Source organism: Syzygium oleosum, unplaced genomic scaffold, assembly GCF_021117445.2.
Source record: "Syzygium oleosum isolate NSW1041296 unplaced genomic scaffold, Sole_v2.1 Sole_v2.11, whole genome shotgun sequence".
NCBI lineage: Eukaryota > Viridiplantae > Streptophyta > Magnoliopsida > Myrtales > Myrtaceae > Syzygium > Syzygium oleosum.
In genome coordinates this window covers 11207933-11223099 of record NW_026607495.1, presented here as the reverse complement: position 1 = coordinate 11223099, position 15167 = coordinate 11207933, and the positions used below count along the sequence as shown (strand labels likewise).

Sequence of the window (15167 nt, the reverse complement as noted above, 5' to 3'; positions counted from 1 at the left end):
TCCCTGATTTTTTATCTACCATGGGATAGCTAAATCTTGATAATCAGATTTTCTTGACTTGATGCATGTGATTTTTAGCCATCGCGGGCTTAGTCCCTTTAAACTCATAATCATTCACTCAAGTCCACCCACCGCCGGTCTAGTGTAAATGCAATTATATGGGCCTAATTACTGATGCAAATGCTCCTAATATCTATTGGCAATTTAACTAATTAATTTTTTCTAGGGACCGGGATTGATCCCTAATTTTTATGCAATGAATGACTAATTGGGTCTCCAAAATTTAGGTGTCAACAGCTGCCCCTCTTTGAAGGTGAGCTCGCAGAGGTTGCATTGAAAGACTAAATGATACCTAAATTTTGACCATGCAGATGCAATGAATGATATTTTTGTTGGGATTATAGTCCCATTTTAAAATGCAATAAGAAATGATGCATGTTGACATGAATAACACATACCTAGAGTTACTTACCTGACAGGAGTGATAGCGTAATTCAAGGCATGACTCCGACTTTGTAGGTTGTTTGGCAAATGTCGGGCTCTGTCCCAAAGGTATTGCCTGATGAACGCTGATGGACTTCGGTAACCTGCAACTCAATTGGGACACACGAAGGGTAGTTCGAATTACCTGGATATCGTCTGAGGTAATTGAAGATGGTGATCAGTAGACACCTGGATATCATCTGAGGTATCTAGAGATCAAAGAATGGAAGACTATTTCGAATATCTGGATATCGTCTGAGATACTCGAAACGGACCTTCCGCTGAACGCCTGGATATCGTCAGAGGCGTCCAGTGATAACCTAGCAAAACGGAATTTATCCCACCTTTTGTCGAAATACCTGGATATCATCAGAGGTACTCGAGAAAATTATTCATTAGGAACCTGGATATCATCAGAGGTGCCTAATGCGGAGCTTTCTCCAATTTGCTAGAAAGGGGGCTTAACAAGGTGCCTAGTTATCATCTGAGGTACCTGAAAAGCGATTCAACAAATTGGAATACATTCCTACTTTTAACGAAATACCTGGATATCGTCAGAGGTAATCGGAAAAAGTCAACTGCTAAACACCTGGATATCGTCAAAGGTGTTCAAGAAGGAATTTTCCAAATTGTTTGAAAGGTGTGCCTCACGAAATATCTAGTTATCATCTGAGATATTTGAAAGGACTTGATCGATAAATACCTGGATATTGCTAGAGGTATTTAACAATTTGGCGAACAGAGGGGCTAGCCCAAGTGCTCGGAGATTCCTTAACAAAGTACCTAGATATCATCAGAGGTACCTGAAAAGGCTTGATCAATAGATGTCTAGATATCATCAGAGACATCTAGAGATCGCAACAAAATGATCAAATATGGGGCCTGACGATTGCTCGAACAGGTTAGGGATACCTAGATAGTCACAGGCATCCAAGGGATAGAGATATACTTACCTGGTGATATCTCCGACTCTTGAGGGCATGTCTCCTGCTGGACACGGTTTTAGGCAACATGTAATATGCATTCATGGACAATCAAGAACACATATACTCATGCACTATAAATTCAATCGATTTTCATGCATGACAATTTTGTCAAATCAGCATCACTAAATTTCACTGGGAAAATCATGATAAGACAACCTGAACTCACAAGTGGGTGTCTTGAAAATGTTAAATGAGGGACTTTCGGTTCGAAAGGGCTTTCACTCACTCTCATCAAAAAATGCTGATTTATGAGAATCGCTCTATCTCACCATCATCATGTCGACAAGGGTCTGAGTATTCTCGCAAACAGTACGACCTTACCAATCCGAGAGGTCTTTGCTGGGACCGTAACGTGGGCTTGATCAATGGCTTAGCAAAAGGGGACTCTTCGAGTCGAGGATATTGAAAGAAATACTCCGCAATCGTCTCCGGGTTTACAAGTCAAGAACTCTGCAAAATGAGATAGAAATGGACTTGCTCGCACTTCTTCGAGCTAAGCTTATAAACATCCGAATCCTACGTTAGCTCAAGTGCCATAATCTGAAGAGACTTTGTAAGGGACGTAACATAGGCTAGGCTCATGGGTTGAGAAATGAATGGATCATTAGGCTCAAAATGTGTATAATTGGGGTGAATGAGTTGGTGATCATCTTGGCATTGTCACCAGCCTTCTTCTCCATCCTCGGGAATTGTCTTTTCAGCGAATGCTTTGGGCTTGAATTCACCACTTCTCTAAATTTGTAGGACTATGACTATCCCACTGGAGATGATTTTGACACACCTATTTTTTCATTGGGCATCGGCCTTGCTTTTACCAGGCACATTGCTTTTTCTTGCCCCTCTTTTTTTTTTTTGACACTTGACATACGTTGTTTACAATGTAAACATTAGCCAACTATGCTCTGACTGACTATGGGGGATGATCAGCAACTGGGTTTAAGAAATGAATTTGCAGGCTCAATTGGGCTTAGCAAAGCATAAAGTGTGTAGGATAGAGAAAGAAATGCTCTTCATCATCCTAAAGCACTTGAACTTCGTGTGAATTCATCTGAAAAAGCAACATTAGAAGATTGATGCAAGTGAGAGCAAGACAATCTCTATTCATTTTTTACCTTATAATGCTGACTTACCTCCAGTTTGCCCCGATGTGGGGTGGTTCTTGACAGGGGTAATTTGAAAGGATTTCTCCAAGTGTTTAAGCTCAAAGTGGTGAAACAATGGATAAACTGTAGTGTTTGGGATAGAGAAATGAATTGCCTTTCGTCACTTTGGTTGCCGTACCTTTTGCGAGATAACCCTTTACCTTGCAGACATGGAATTTTTTCACTCAACTCACTGGGGATTAGTGCATGGGACTGTGTATAGGATAGGGCTTGCCTTTCATCATCCCGATGTACCTCATTCAACACATTCAATTCATTCTACATGAGTTATCAGATTGTCAAAATTGATTCCCCTTTTGAAATCGATGATGCAGACTGACAAAATGATCAAGCAGAATTTAAAGCCAATGCACACATTCCATCTTTAAATTGATTGAAACCATTTATTCATAAGTGAAATGTTTGTGACTTAGAGTATAAAACCAAACACTTGAAAACTTTTGTCACAAAATGTTAAATTTTATCAGGGGTAATACATCTTCACAGCATCAGAATTAACAGGAGTGGAGAACTCACGACCATCCACTTCTGCGAGAATCAGGGCACCTCCAGGAAGCACCTTTTTGACCACATATGGGCCGATGTAGTTTGGGGCAAATTTACCCCCATGAACAGGAAAGACTGGCAGTACCTTCCTTAGGACTAGATCATTTACCTCGAAGTGTCTTTGATGCACCTTTTTGGTTGAAAGACTTACCTACTCATGCGGCAACTGGATCGGGCGTTTCGTCTCACTCTCAGGGGGATTTGCCCCTCTCTTCACTTCTCTGGGTTCTCCGGAATCACTCAGGTTAATAGTGATAGTTTGGTCTGATGTGAGGACTTTGGGCCTTTCATGCTGCTCTAGATCACGCTGAATATCTGAGGAATCGTCGAGTTCATCGGTGTCATTGGGATCAAGCTCGGTTGAACATAATTCATCAGATTGGACTATTCCTATACCCTCACGTGTCACAAGATTGCCCTTGAAACATAAAGTAGGGGGTTCAGAAGGACAAACAGGGTTAAACATTGCATTTTTTTAAAATTTTTCTTTTTTGATTTTTTTTGGTGACTTTTTTTTCGAAATTCTTTTCAAAAAAGTTTTAACACGAGAAAGCATGAAGAAGCCCAGGCCTCAGAATTCTCCTTGGACTATATTTTTCTTTTATTGGTTGGATATCATCACCGGGCTGGTTTGATATACTTCAACATGCCCTCAAAAATGAAAACAATTTGTAATTTCATTGATTATCACCAAATGAATTACATTTATTGGAATGGAAATTGCAACAATCAATCCTAAAAATGAAAATCCTAAAAAGCAGTTCCCGAGATGGGGCAAGTCCTAAAAAGCAATAAAAATTCCCACGCCGGGGAATGTGCGAAAAAAGTAAAGGTGTTACTCTTGTGGGCCAGTGCCCATTTCCTCCAACGGTCCTTCCTCGATAGCTCCAATAAGCATGTTATCAAACAAGGCAGTGATTCCCTCCATCGCATCATCAGGGTCTACTGTCATTGGAGGTGTCGGTTCATCCATACCTTCCCATCCGTCAAGGACAATATCACGTGGGTCAATATAGAAGCTTGGGGGAGCCGAGTATTTCACATAGTAGTCGAACTTGCCGCTCGATTGCCCCAGAGTGTCGATCACCTCCTGCTTTTCATGCATCATCCTTGCAGGGCCTGGGAATGTAGTGCGGATGCGTGGAGGCATGTCCTCAAGTAGAGGGTCGACCTCGTCTTCTGCGGTGTTTAGCGCAGCAAACTCCCTTTCCCAATCAATGACCACTTCGGAGATTGTGGAGACGATGCCAGTGTGATTAGCATAGACGATCATCCCGGCTTCCACCATTCTGCAGATTCTTTCCCTCATGATAGTTATGGGAGGCACTTCATCTTTCGGGTAATAACTTGCTCTCACTAACCCATCGTAGACATCGGTGGTATACACCTTGACATTCTTGATTCGACCAGCATCGAAACTAAATATGGCATTCACATTGCCCGCATGATCAGGGAGCGGGTTGCTCTGAACATTCGGCTTAGCGGGTTGAAAGGAAAATGCCTTTGTATCAAGCAAGTTTTGGATCCGATGCTTGAGAGTGATACAGTCATCAGTTGAATGCCCCACTTCACCCATATGATAATCACATTTCTTGGATGGATCATAGTTATAGAACTGCTCGGGGTTGGGCCGCTTTGGCTCAGTGGTAAGCAAACCTTTCTTCCGGAGGACCGCCAGCACTTGAGACAACGACCCGGGGAGGGGGGTGAATTGCCTCTTATTGTTCCTCCTCTGAGAGGGTTGACGACCCCTGCTATGTTGTTGAGTTTCTGCTACTTGGATCGCTGGGGCGACATTAACATTCTTCCGACTTGGCTGGGTATACGTCACATTGACTTCAGCTGCCGGCTCTTTCTCCTTTCTTGTGCTAAATCTTTTGGTCAAAGAATACGGCTCCACAAACCACCCATCTTTCAGCCCTATCTCAATCTGTTCGCCTATGGGGATGAGTTGATTGAAGTTGTCAGCCGGAATGGCTACCATCTGATTACGGTACTCGAACGGGAGAGTTTTAATGAACATCCTCTTCAATTCACTGTCTATGGGTTCTGGGATAATCTGAGCGGCTATGTTTCTCCATCTGATAGCATAATCCTTGAACGATTCAGTCTTTTTCATCTGAGCACGCTCGAGGTCTTCGCGGGTGGGAATGATGTCCGTTATGAACCTGTACTGTTTTAGAAATGCTTCACTAACTTCCTTCCAGGTTTTGAGGCTATTTATCTTCTTCATGAGATACCAGTTCAAAGCGGGACCTGTCAAACTTGCTTGAAATGCATGGATCATCAGGAGTTCATTATCAACGTACGGGGTCATCTGTACGTGGTATAGCTGCAGGTGGGCTTTTGGGCAGGAGGTGCCATTGTACTTGTCAAAATCCGGCATCTTGAACTTCTTCGGGATTTTGATCTGTGAGTAAAGAGACAAGTCGATTGAGGGTGAATCATGTGAGCCTTCCAGTTGCTTCACTCTCTCTTCAAGCTTGTTGACCCGTTCATTAGGTTTGTCCTTGTTGACGATAATCTGGACGGGGTCATCTACTAAATCGGGAAGATCGTCATCTTCCTCACTATCGGCATTCTTTCCACCTTTCTCCTTTGGGGCTGATGCCTCAGGGGATGCAGGAATGGGAGTCAGCCGAAGGGCTTTGATCTCAGTGGACATCTGTTGCATTGCAGCGAGGACTTGCTTCATTTGGTCCTCAATGCCAACGACACGATCTCGTAAGTCAGTCTGATCGGCCATTCTAGTTTTCGATCGCGTACGAATAGGCGATCGTGATCGGTCCGTAATTACCTAATTTCACGGATAAAATAGGCATACATAAGTGTCAAGAAGAATCACACGCCGATCCATGACATTGGTCTAACTGCTTTGATTAAAAATGACCTCTTTATTGAAATGACGAAATTTTTACAACGACTGTAACTTGAAATTACTTAAAGAAAAATGCAAAAACAAATGACTCAATTCCTAAACAACGAATCTAGAAAGAAAAATATCTTAAAAGACACTAGCCATTTCATTTGGCTTGATCAATATACAACTGGGATGTGATTTCCAAACGTAATCGCTTATTCTCCTAAGCTTTTCTCTTGAGACATCTTTTCTCAGCACGGTTGGTGATCTTCTCAGGCACCATTGGTATTTTCTGGAGTAAATTATCTGGAATCTTGTGTCGTCGAATGTATTCAGCCGTAGCATAGTACTTTCTTTCTTTACCCTCTAATTCTTTTTCGGGCCATATGAGCATTTGTGGATGGCACATATCCCACAGCGACTTGATTAAAGAAATGCTATCCTCATGGTCGAGGTCTCCGTCAGTGAAGTCGACTCGAATTGAATCAGCTTGCTTCAAAGCTGGGGGAAGCTCTTGCACCACTTGATACTGGCGAGTCACCCTAGTCGGGTAATATTCCATTGCCCCAGTGAATCCCAGTAAAGGGATTGGGCCAACACGTCCACATGTGAGTCTGGCCTCACGAACTTGGAACCATTTAGAATGCCATAGGAAACACTTGGACTTTGGATTTTTAAAAAAAGCCAACCAATTGGAATAATGATAATCCGGTGCATGTTTTTGTTTATTCTCAAATCTCATGATAGGGTGATCAGAGTTGCTAACTTCACGTATAATCATTAAACCACCAAACCCTTTTAAATGAGATAAGAACCAAATTTGCAAAAGCTCAGGAGAAGCATGAAAGATTTTGTCACCATTTTCTTTAAATCGAGAAAGGGAAAGAAAAGTTTCTGCCAGGAGGGCATTAACAAAGTTCATTCCCCTACACACTTGCCCTACTAACTTAGCAATCAAAGGATTAATAGCATTCTTACAGTGAGGGAAAAATATAAATCCAAAGAAAGCTAATAGGAAAATCCTTCTCATTTGAAATGAAGTGCCATTTTGAAAACATTCATCAAGAAATGAAAATGGGCAAGTATTGCGGTGACCTTTCAAAATTTTTCTTATCTTTTCTTCCTTGATTCTCAGAAAATCAGATAAAATCGAGACAGGATTTATTCCGATAGGTGGACTAATTAATTCTAATTCCAAAGGTTTTCCAATGGCAATGCTATATTCTTCCAAGGTCGGAGTGAGCTCATGCTTACCAAAGACGAAGGTAGTTGTCTCTGGACACCAACAATGGGCAAGTGCTTGAATGAGGCCGCCATGAATGTTGATACGCAACAGAGGGAGGAGTCGGCCAATTGTTGATTCCACGAACTCACGACTAGCTCGGTCTAGCTTGTCCCACCACGCGTTGAGTTCCTTCTTGGGAGGGAGAATAAGTCGAATGTCGGAATTTCCCATTGTATATTGACCAAGACTTGCGATCAACCTAATGTCATGGACCGACAAAACAATACGATAAAGTAAATAAATTGCAAAGAAAAAGTTCAAAGGACTTACTTTACCAATAATCGGGTGGCAATCACATAGACATACGCATGCTACGTGGCTCGATTTCTACTCTAGAAGGTTTAACAAAGTGGAGCCACAAGGATGATCGGACTAGCCGCGGGCATGCGGACTAAGTCGGGTCCTCGTAACTCCGGCATCGTCAAAGAGCCGACCCATGTCGCGGGCATGCAGACCGGGGTGGTAATCTCTTTGACATCAAGAAAGAAATATCGGGATTGAGATGGGCAACTCGTACCGCGGGCGGACGGTCGGAGTGGTATCCATCTCAATACCATCCTAGGTGATCCTATGCGGCCCAGGTCCGGCGACAGGTTGTGTGTGCTAGAGTGTAGTGAATATGCACAGGCATGCACAATAGATCATGTGCAAACAGCGCTTCAATATCAAAATTAAAACATCCAATCTCAACACCTCCCTGCAAGAAAATGGTTAACAAACACTCCACCCCTTATAACTCCCATTCTGCAAAAACATTTAACACCTTAAACGTTAGGGACGTACCTGGAATCCTCGCTGCCAAACAAAAATATTTTTTCAAAAAGAGAAAATTCGGCCTAAGTCCACTAAGAGTTTTAACTCAAGTCCCCAGTGGAGTCGCCAAGCTGTCGCGACCTAAAATTTCTCAGGCTAATGGATTATTAAGTCTAAGCTTAACTCGGGCCCTCCCAAGCCCTTACCAATTCGCAACTTAGGGTTTAAGTTTTTAACATGCAAAACTTTTCATGCTTGGAGTCGCCACTAATCTATTTGTGGTAGGTCGATTAGAAACCTAAATAAAACATAGGGAGATATGTTTTATTCCTACGAACAAGAGATTCTAAGCTCGGGGACTTGGTTACGCTAGATCTAGTCTAACGCCCTTTCGGTACCTTTTCTTTTCAAAAATATTTATGCAGGCAGTCTGGATCCATTTTATTACCTAATCACTAACATGTGAGGTGTTCATGCGGGTGCGCAACCATTAATGAAACACCCAATAATGCAAAGCAATAAATAAATTGCAAGATAGGGACTTACCTCAAAGCAACGAAAGCATCTGCGATGTTAGTTAGAAAATCACATCAACAACCCTAATATGATTTCTAATTAACACGCAAATCACACGATATTTTTTGGAGTTTTCGCTTATTTAATGAAAAAAACTAAACTATATGAAATGCATAATGCTAGTCTAACATGACACACGACATACAATTACCTTTAAATGGATTATTCTAGTATGGCACACAAATGAACCTAGACATGCAATTTCTAATGACACGCGTGCAATGATACATGGCAAGGTATGAATGACGTGATAAGATGACATGCAACATAGCATATGTGAATGACGTAGCAAGAAGACACGCAACGTGGCACGTAGCAATGACATGGCAATGATAATGCAAGCATGATGCAATTAATCTATATGACATGCACATGATACCTTTTTGTATTTTTCATTGAAATTCGAAATTATAAAATGATGAAAATTCATTATCTAGTGCAAGATATTATCCAATTCATTTTAGGAATTAAACTAGGCCAAAATCCTAATTTAAATCGGAATGTTATCCTTACTAGATAAACCCTAACCTAGCATGCAATCTATCTAGAAAAATTTACCTTGATACTATCTAATCTTTTTGGGATTTTTAAACAGAGAATCGAATCAAATCAAACCAAAGATCAAGCCAAAATAAAAAATAGCATTCAATCACCCAAGATATCATTCATATCCATTTAAATTTGGAAAATAAATTGACAAATCGTATCTCGGGCATGAGGATCGGATTGGCCAATTCTTTGCACAACCGTGAATTGTATCTCGGGCGAGAGATCGGATTGACGATTTCCGTGCGATCGCGAGCCGTATTTCGGGCATGAAATCGGACTAGCAATCATAAGCACGTTGTGAAATAAGGAAAATATCCCAATTCACGGTTTTCGAAAATATTTTTGGATGTGATCATATTGACACGACATAATTGAGATCACAATGAACTCAAATTAGGCAACTTAATATACCGAAATTAAGTCGGATGACATATTACCTAATTCGAAATATTGCACGGATGACGTTTCCGAATTTGAACAATGGATGGCAGATGGGACGCAGTGCTTCACGGTGTGGTGCTCGCGGTGGGCTTTACGATGGCGTGGCTCTCGTTTGTGAGCGTGGCAGCAAAGGAGCGGCTACGAGGTCCAAACGAGCACGATAGTGAATGAACGTCGATGTGTCTTGCGGGTGAGACCACTTTCCTTTTCTTATTTTCCTTTTCGGAATCCTCTGTTCCCAGAGCACGTGGTTATGGAATTTACTACAGGAGTGGCTGTCTTCGCCGAACAACCTGCAAGGAAAACTGTCAAACAAGCTAAACTTTAATTGGGACTTGTAGTTGGGCCAAGGAGTTCGCCAAACAAGGCCCCAATAAAATTTGTTATATTGGACGAAAACTGAGAGCGTTGCTGGTGGCGATGACTTGAACGCTACGAGGGTGTTGCAGTGTTGCAACAGCTTCGTGCAAGGTGCAGTTGCTTCGTCGTTGACGCAAGGACTCTCGGTACAGGACCCTCTCGGCCACAGATCAGCAGGTCGCCATCGGTACAGCAAGGACTTCCACAGTGACTGCTTTGTCGTCGTCGAGGAGTAAGCGGCTTTGATGGGTATCAGACGACGATGGTGAGGCGGTCAAGTTCGCGCCCGAGAGGAGTATTTGCGGCGGTAGAGGGACGCTCAGCTAGGGAGCCTCTCTTCTCCTTTTCTCTTTTCTCTCTATCTTGCTCTCTCTCTCGATTTTTGGTCCCCCCCGCTGCATGGCCTCACTCTCCTTTATATAGGCCAGGATATCAAACTTTGGACAAGGAAAAGAAATATATTCTTTTATCCCTTCCCAATAACGTGAGATTCACTTTTTCTCCTTCCCTTTCTTTATTATTTTGCCAATATTGTGTGAATATGGCCAGAGAATCATGCATCAATTCTTTCCTCTTTATTCAATGCCGGTCAATTTTCTTGCTCCCATGATGACCGAATTTTCTCAAAATCCACCATGTACGCACATATACCCCAAAGATTATCCCTGATTTTTTATCTACCATGGGATAGCTAAATCTTGATAATCAGATTTTCTTGACTTGATGCACGTGATTTTTAGCCACCGCGGGCTTAGTCCCTTTAAACTCATAATCATTCACTCAAGTCCACCCACCGCCGGTCTAGTGTAAATGCAATTATATGGGCCTAATTACTGATGCAAATGCTCCTACTATCTATTGGCAATTTAACTAATTAATTTTTTCTAGGGACCGGGATTGATCCCTAATTTTTATGCAATGAATGACTAATTGGGTCTCCAAAATTTAGGTGTCAACAATACGTTTTCTTAACCATGATTTTTATTCTTGTACATAGTTGCATGACGCTTGGATGCGGTAGTTTGTGTGATATGTTGATGATCTTAACCATGCTTGTTGAATTATGATCTTGTGAGCTTTTCATGAGTACATACAACTAGGGCCTTGTGTGCATGGATTAAGATAGAGGATAATAAATCGGCTTGTGCAACCCATGATGTGTGATTACTAAATGAAAGAAGACCGTCGTCACATAGTGTTAGCGGCGATGCCTCGGTTGAGCCAGAATGCCTTAGTTAAGCTAGGATGCCTGGGTTGAGGCCGGCGGCCTCGATAACTAGCGCTGGGATGCCTTGATTGAGCCCGGATGCCTCAGGTGTGCTAGCTCCGGGATGCCTCAGTTGAGCCGGAATGCTTTGGTTGAGTTAGGATGCCTAGCATGAAGCCGGATACCTCGGTTGAGCCGAGATGCCCTGATTGAGCCATGATGACGATAAATGAATCTTATATGGGTGCCGGTATGTGTGTTTATTGATAAGCTGAAGGTTTCCGGATGCTCGAAGGATTCTGGAGGACCCGTTACCCACGTATAGAGAAGGCGATGCCTGATGGATAAATGAATTCATGTGTGAATATTTTCGGGTATTTTTGCATGCCGATTGGTTGCGAGGCTCCACGTATAAATTTTCTTGTACATTTTTATGTGACCGGGTAAAGGTGAGCTTTCATGTTAACATAGCAAGGGCAAGGTCAAAGTCTTTGCTATTGATTTTCCATAAACATAAAGCGGTGAAAATATTTGTATGCGTTAGTATGACGGCGAGGCATCATCCTGCACGAGTATTAGTGAATTTACTCATTGAGTTTTCAACTCACTCCCGTTGTTTTCCATGTTTTTAGGATGAGCTCCGCACCCCCGGTTCGTTTTGGTGTAACCGTCGAGATGGAGGTTGACATAGAGGAGCTAGGATTAACCTCGGTCTTCGCTTGTGATATGGTTTATACGTGGAACGGGCCATAGCAAAAGGCTTTTAAAATATGTTTAAATAAAATGGCAATAGTGTGTTTTGTCTGTTGTGCCTTCATTGATTTCCAGCTATTATTTGTTTGGGAATTTGTTTATACACGTTTTCGATTGTGCTTATTAATAAGATAAAAGAAACGGGACGGCAACGAGCTTGACACGTCGCATTAATAACCCGAAGGTGAGGTAACGATGTCACATTCCTCGTTTTGTTTTTCTCTAAATTTCTATGGCTCCCGACTTAATTGCAAAGTTACGATTCGCTTCCGCCGCATCGCCGATTAAACAACAAGGAGGAAGCTGAACAAGACAAAAATAAAGAAAGGGTGAGTTCGCAAAGATTTAGATTCAGTTTATAAGCATGTACCCTTTTACCAACGTTCATCTATTTTTCTAATTGGACGAGTCTATTTCCTAAGACATGCACTCTAGAACGTGGATTTCATCAGTGTGCGTGAGAGAGAGAGAGAGAGTTCGATAATATGACTAGGGTTCAGCCAAAAATGACATGGAGTTACTGGTAGGCAACTGTATATTTATAGGCATCATCCTCCTAATTTTAATTGGGTTCTTCCTTTTTTTTTTTTGGTAACCGAGGTGTCCGGGCCAGTTTGCGCGCACCTCGACTATTTCTCGGGGGAGACTAGCCTGGGACCAGTGCGTCTAACCACATAATCCCAAGTACGCCCTAATCAACTGAGCTACCCATGGGTGGGTGGTTCTTCCTATTCATCTTGTCCTCTTCGGACATTATAGTTTGTTAAGACAAACATTCAACGTGTTAAAATGAGTTGATGCATTCGATCTAACAGTCCACTGATCTCCTCAGAAAGTGACAAACCAAGGGGACCAAGCCGAGCGAGCAAGGTATAGTACAAGTTACCTCGGTTACATCAAATCATTTACATTTTAAGATTATGTTGAACTCCCATTAGATCTCACTATAAGACACAAATTTCCATATTGTTGAATTTATTATATTCACAACACAATCCATAAATTAAGTCCATATTTTTTTAAAAAATTGAACTACTTACGTTATCAAAAGACAAGTTAAGTTCATAACAGTAAATTACTATGTATAAAATGGGCCGAAGGACTTGATTGCAAGAGACAGTGAAATTTTAATTAGAAGAAAATGGAGGACGAATTTGCAAAAGCATCCAAGGTCACAAGGACCAAAATTGGACTAAACCCTCGTCGTGTTATTAATGGGAATTATACCCTATCCTCATTACATGTTTCCTAGTCTCACCATATAGGTCACTCGCATTCCAAAGTCGAAGCCAAGATTAAAGATAATTAATTCCCTAATTATTGTAATTATTGAAGTGCGGACGAAGAAAGATAGAACCAAACTAGGGTTACAGTCCTTTCACGTTGCTCCTGCTCGAAAACAGCAAAGAAGAGAGTTAAAAAAAAGCCCACCATGCTCTTTTGTTCTCCTTTCAAATGCATCTTGAATTGCGGTTGTTCTTCTTTGAGCTGCAGGGCAAGAAGAGAGTTAAAAATGCCCACTATGCTCTTTTGTTTTCCTTTCGATAGGACTGGCATTGCCTTGTTTAACAATGGCCTTGAGTTGCAGAAAGCCTCGAGTCAAATGCATCTTAAATTGCAGTTGTTCTTCTTTGAGCTGCGGTGCAAGAAGAGAGTTAAAAATGCCCACTATGCTCTTTTGTTCTCCTTTCGATAGGACTGACATTTCCTAGTTTAAAAATGGCGTTGAGTTGCAGTGAAAGACTCGAGTCAAATGCATCTTGAGCTGCAGTTGTTCTTCTTTAAGTTGCGGTAAAAGCCTCCAGTCAAATGCATCTTGAACTACAGTTAGTGTCGTCTTTGGCTAATAGTATAATTTGAAGGAAATAATTATCAAATCAGCTCTAAACCTATTGTACGAATGCCAATTTGGTTCTAAACTTTTTAAATTTGCCAATGTGGTCCTAAACCTTTATATTAAATTCCAATGTAATCCTTTTGGTTAATTGACACCGAATATCACTGATGTAGCGCCTAGTCACCGTCAGTTGTCCCACGTGTCACGCTGGCATGGATAACTTGTCGATCGCCACGTCAGTGTTTTCGCACAATTGGTCAAAAGGACTAAACTGGAATTATGCGCAAAGGTTTAGAATTTGAAAAGTTTACAACTGAATTAGTATCAGTACAATAAATTTAAGAGCAAGTCGGTAATGTTCCCTAATTTGAAGGGCATCCAAAATTGCACCAGCAAACATCTCAATGACAGGGGAACGGTCTGCTAATCTTATGTTTTGGCAAGATACTGAGTAAGTCAGATTAGTCAGATGAGTTAGATGTAGAATCACCAAAGGCACTGGTTAACTAAGATTGGGTTACATTTGTATAAATTGTTTTTTTTTAATTTATTTTTTTTGCACGAAAACATTATTCTATACATGAAGTTACATCTTCTTCTTTACCACAAAATTAACAAGAGCTATTAGTGCGTGTGAAAATTTTGTCAGAGATAGTGTGCACAAATTCAATGGCAGCTGCATATCATCACCATCCATAGTGATCACTCTTATATCATATTACAAAAGTTATAAGAGTCTTTGAAACTTTTCTTCGCCTTTTACTAGAGTAACTAGAATATGCATACGTCTAGTAAATGATAATGGTATGGTTTTCAATTAAAAAATATAATTGTTTTAATGTTATCAAGGAATAATTTGCTACTTTACCTATTTCTAACCTGTTGATATTTATTTTGACAATAGAGCTTACGAGTGAAAATATTTTGGAGCGATAAAATACACGATAATAAAACGTACATTTAAACAACACAAATTTTGTCCAATGAAAATAATATCAACCGAGTATTTATTATTTTTGTAATCAAATATCATATTTCTCACTAATTGTTATCTTTCTCAAACTCAATCGATAATTTAAATTTAAGTTTTGAATACAATGTGGTTCCAAATCTGTAATGATAGTATAATGTAGTCCTTTTGACTGTCGATCTCGCATTTTTTGTCATGTGAAAAACTTCTTATTTGAAATTCCTGTGTGAAAGGTTCATGATTTCTAGTGTTACTTCGCCGATCTAATGCCGAGTTTATTCCTAATAATTGGTCTCCTAATTGCAAAATTGTCAAACCCAACAGTAGGAAACAAGGATATAGCCAAAATAAGGTGACTTTGACTTTCCTACTAGCAATGAAGGAGGCACGATAGAGTG

The 15167-nt window shown here is 40.9% G+C and overlaps 1 protein-coding gene across 1 annotated transcript; it reads right to left on the bottom strand.

Moving 5' to 3' along the window:
• Positions 1 to 6261: 6261 nt before the first annotated feature.
• Positions 6262 to 8489, bottom strand: LOC115666279 (uncharacterized). The gene has a single exon (XM_056315786.1). The coding sequence runs from the start codon at positions 7492 to 7494 to the stop codon at positions 6262 to 6264; it is 1233 nt and encodes a 410-aa protein (XP_056171761.1). The 5' UTR covers positions 7495 to 8489.
• Between the last annotated feature and the right edge of the window lie 6678 nt (positions 8490 to 15167).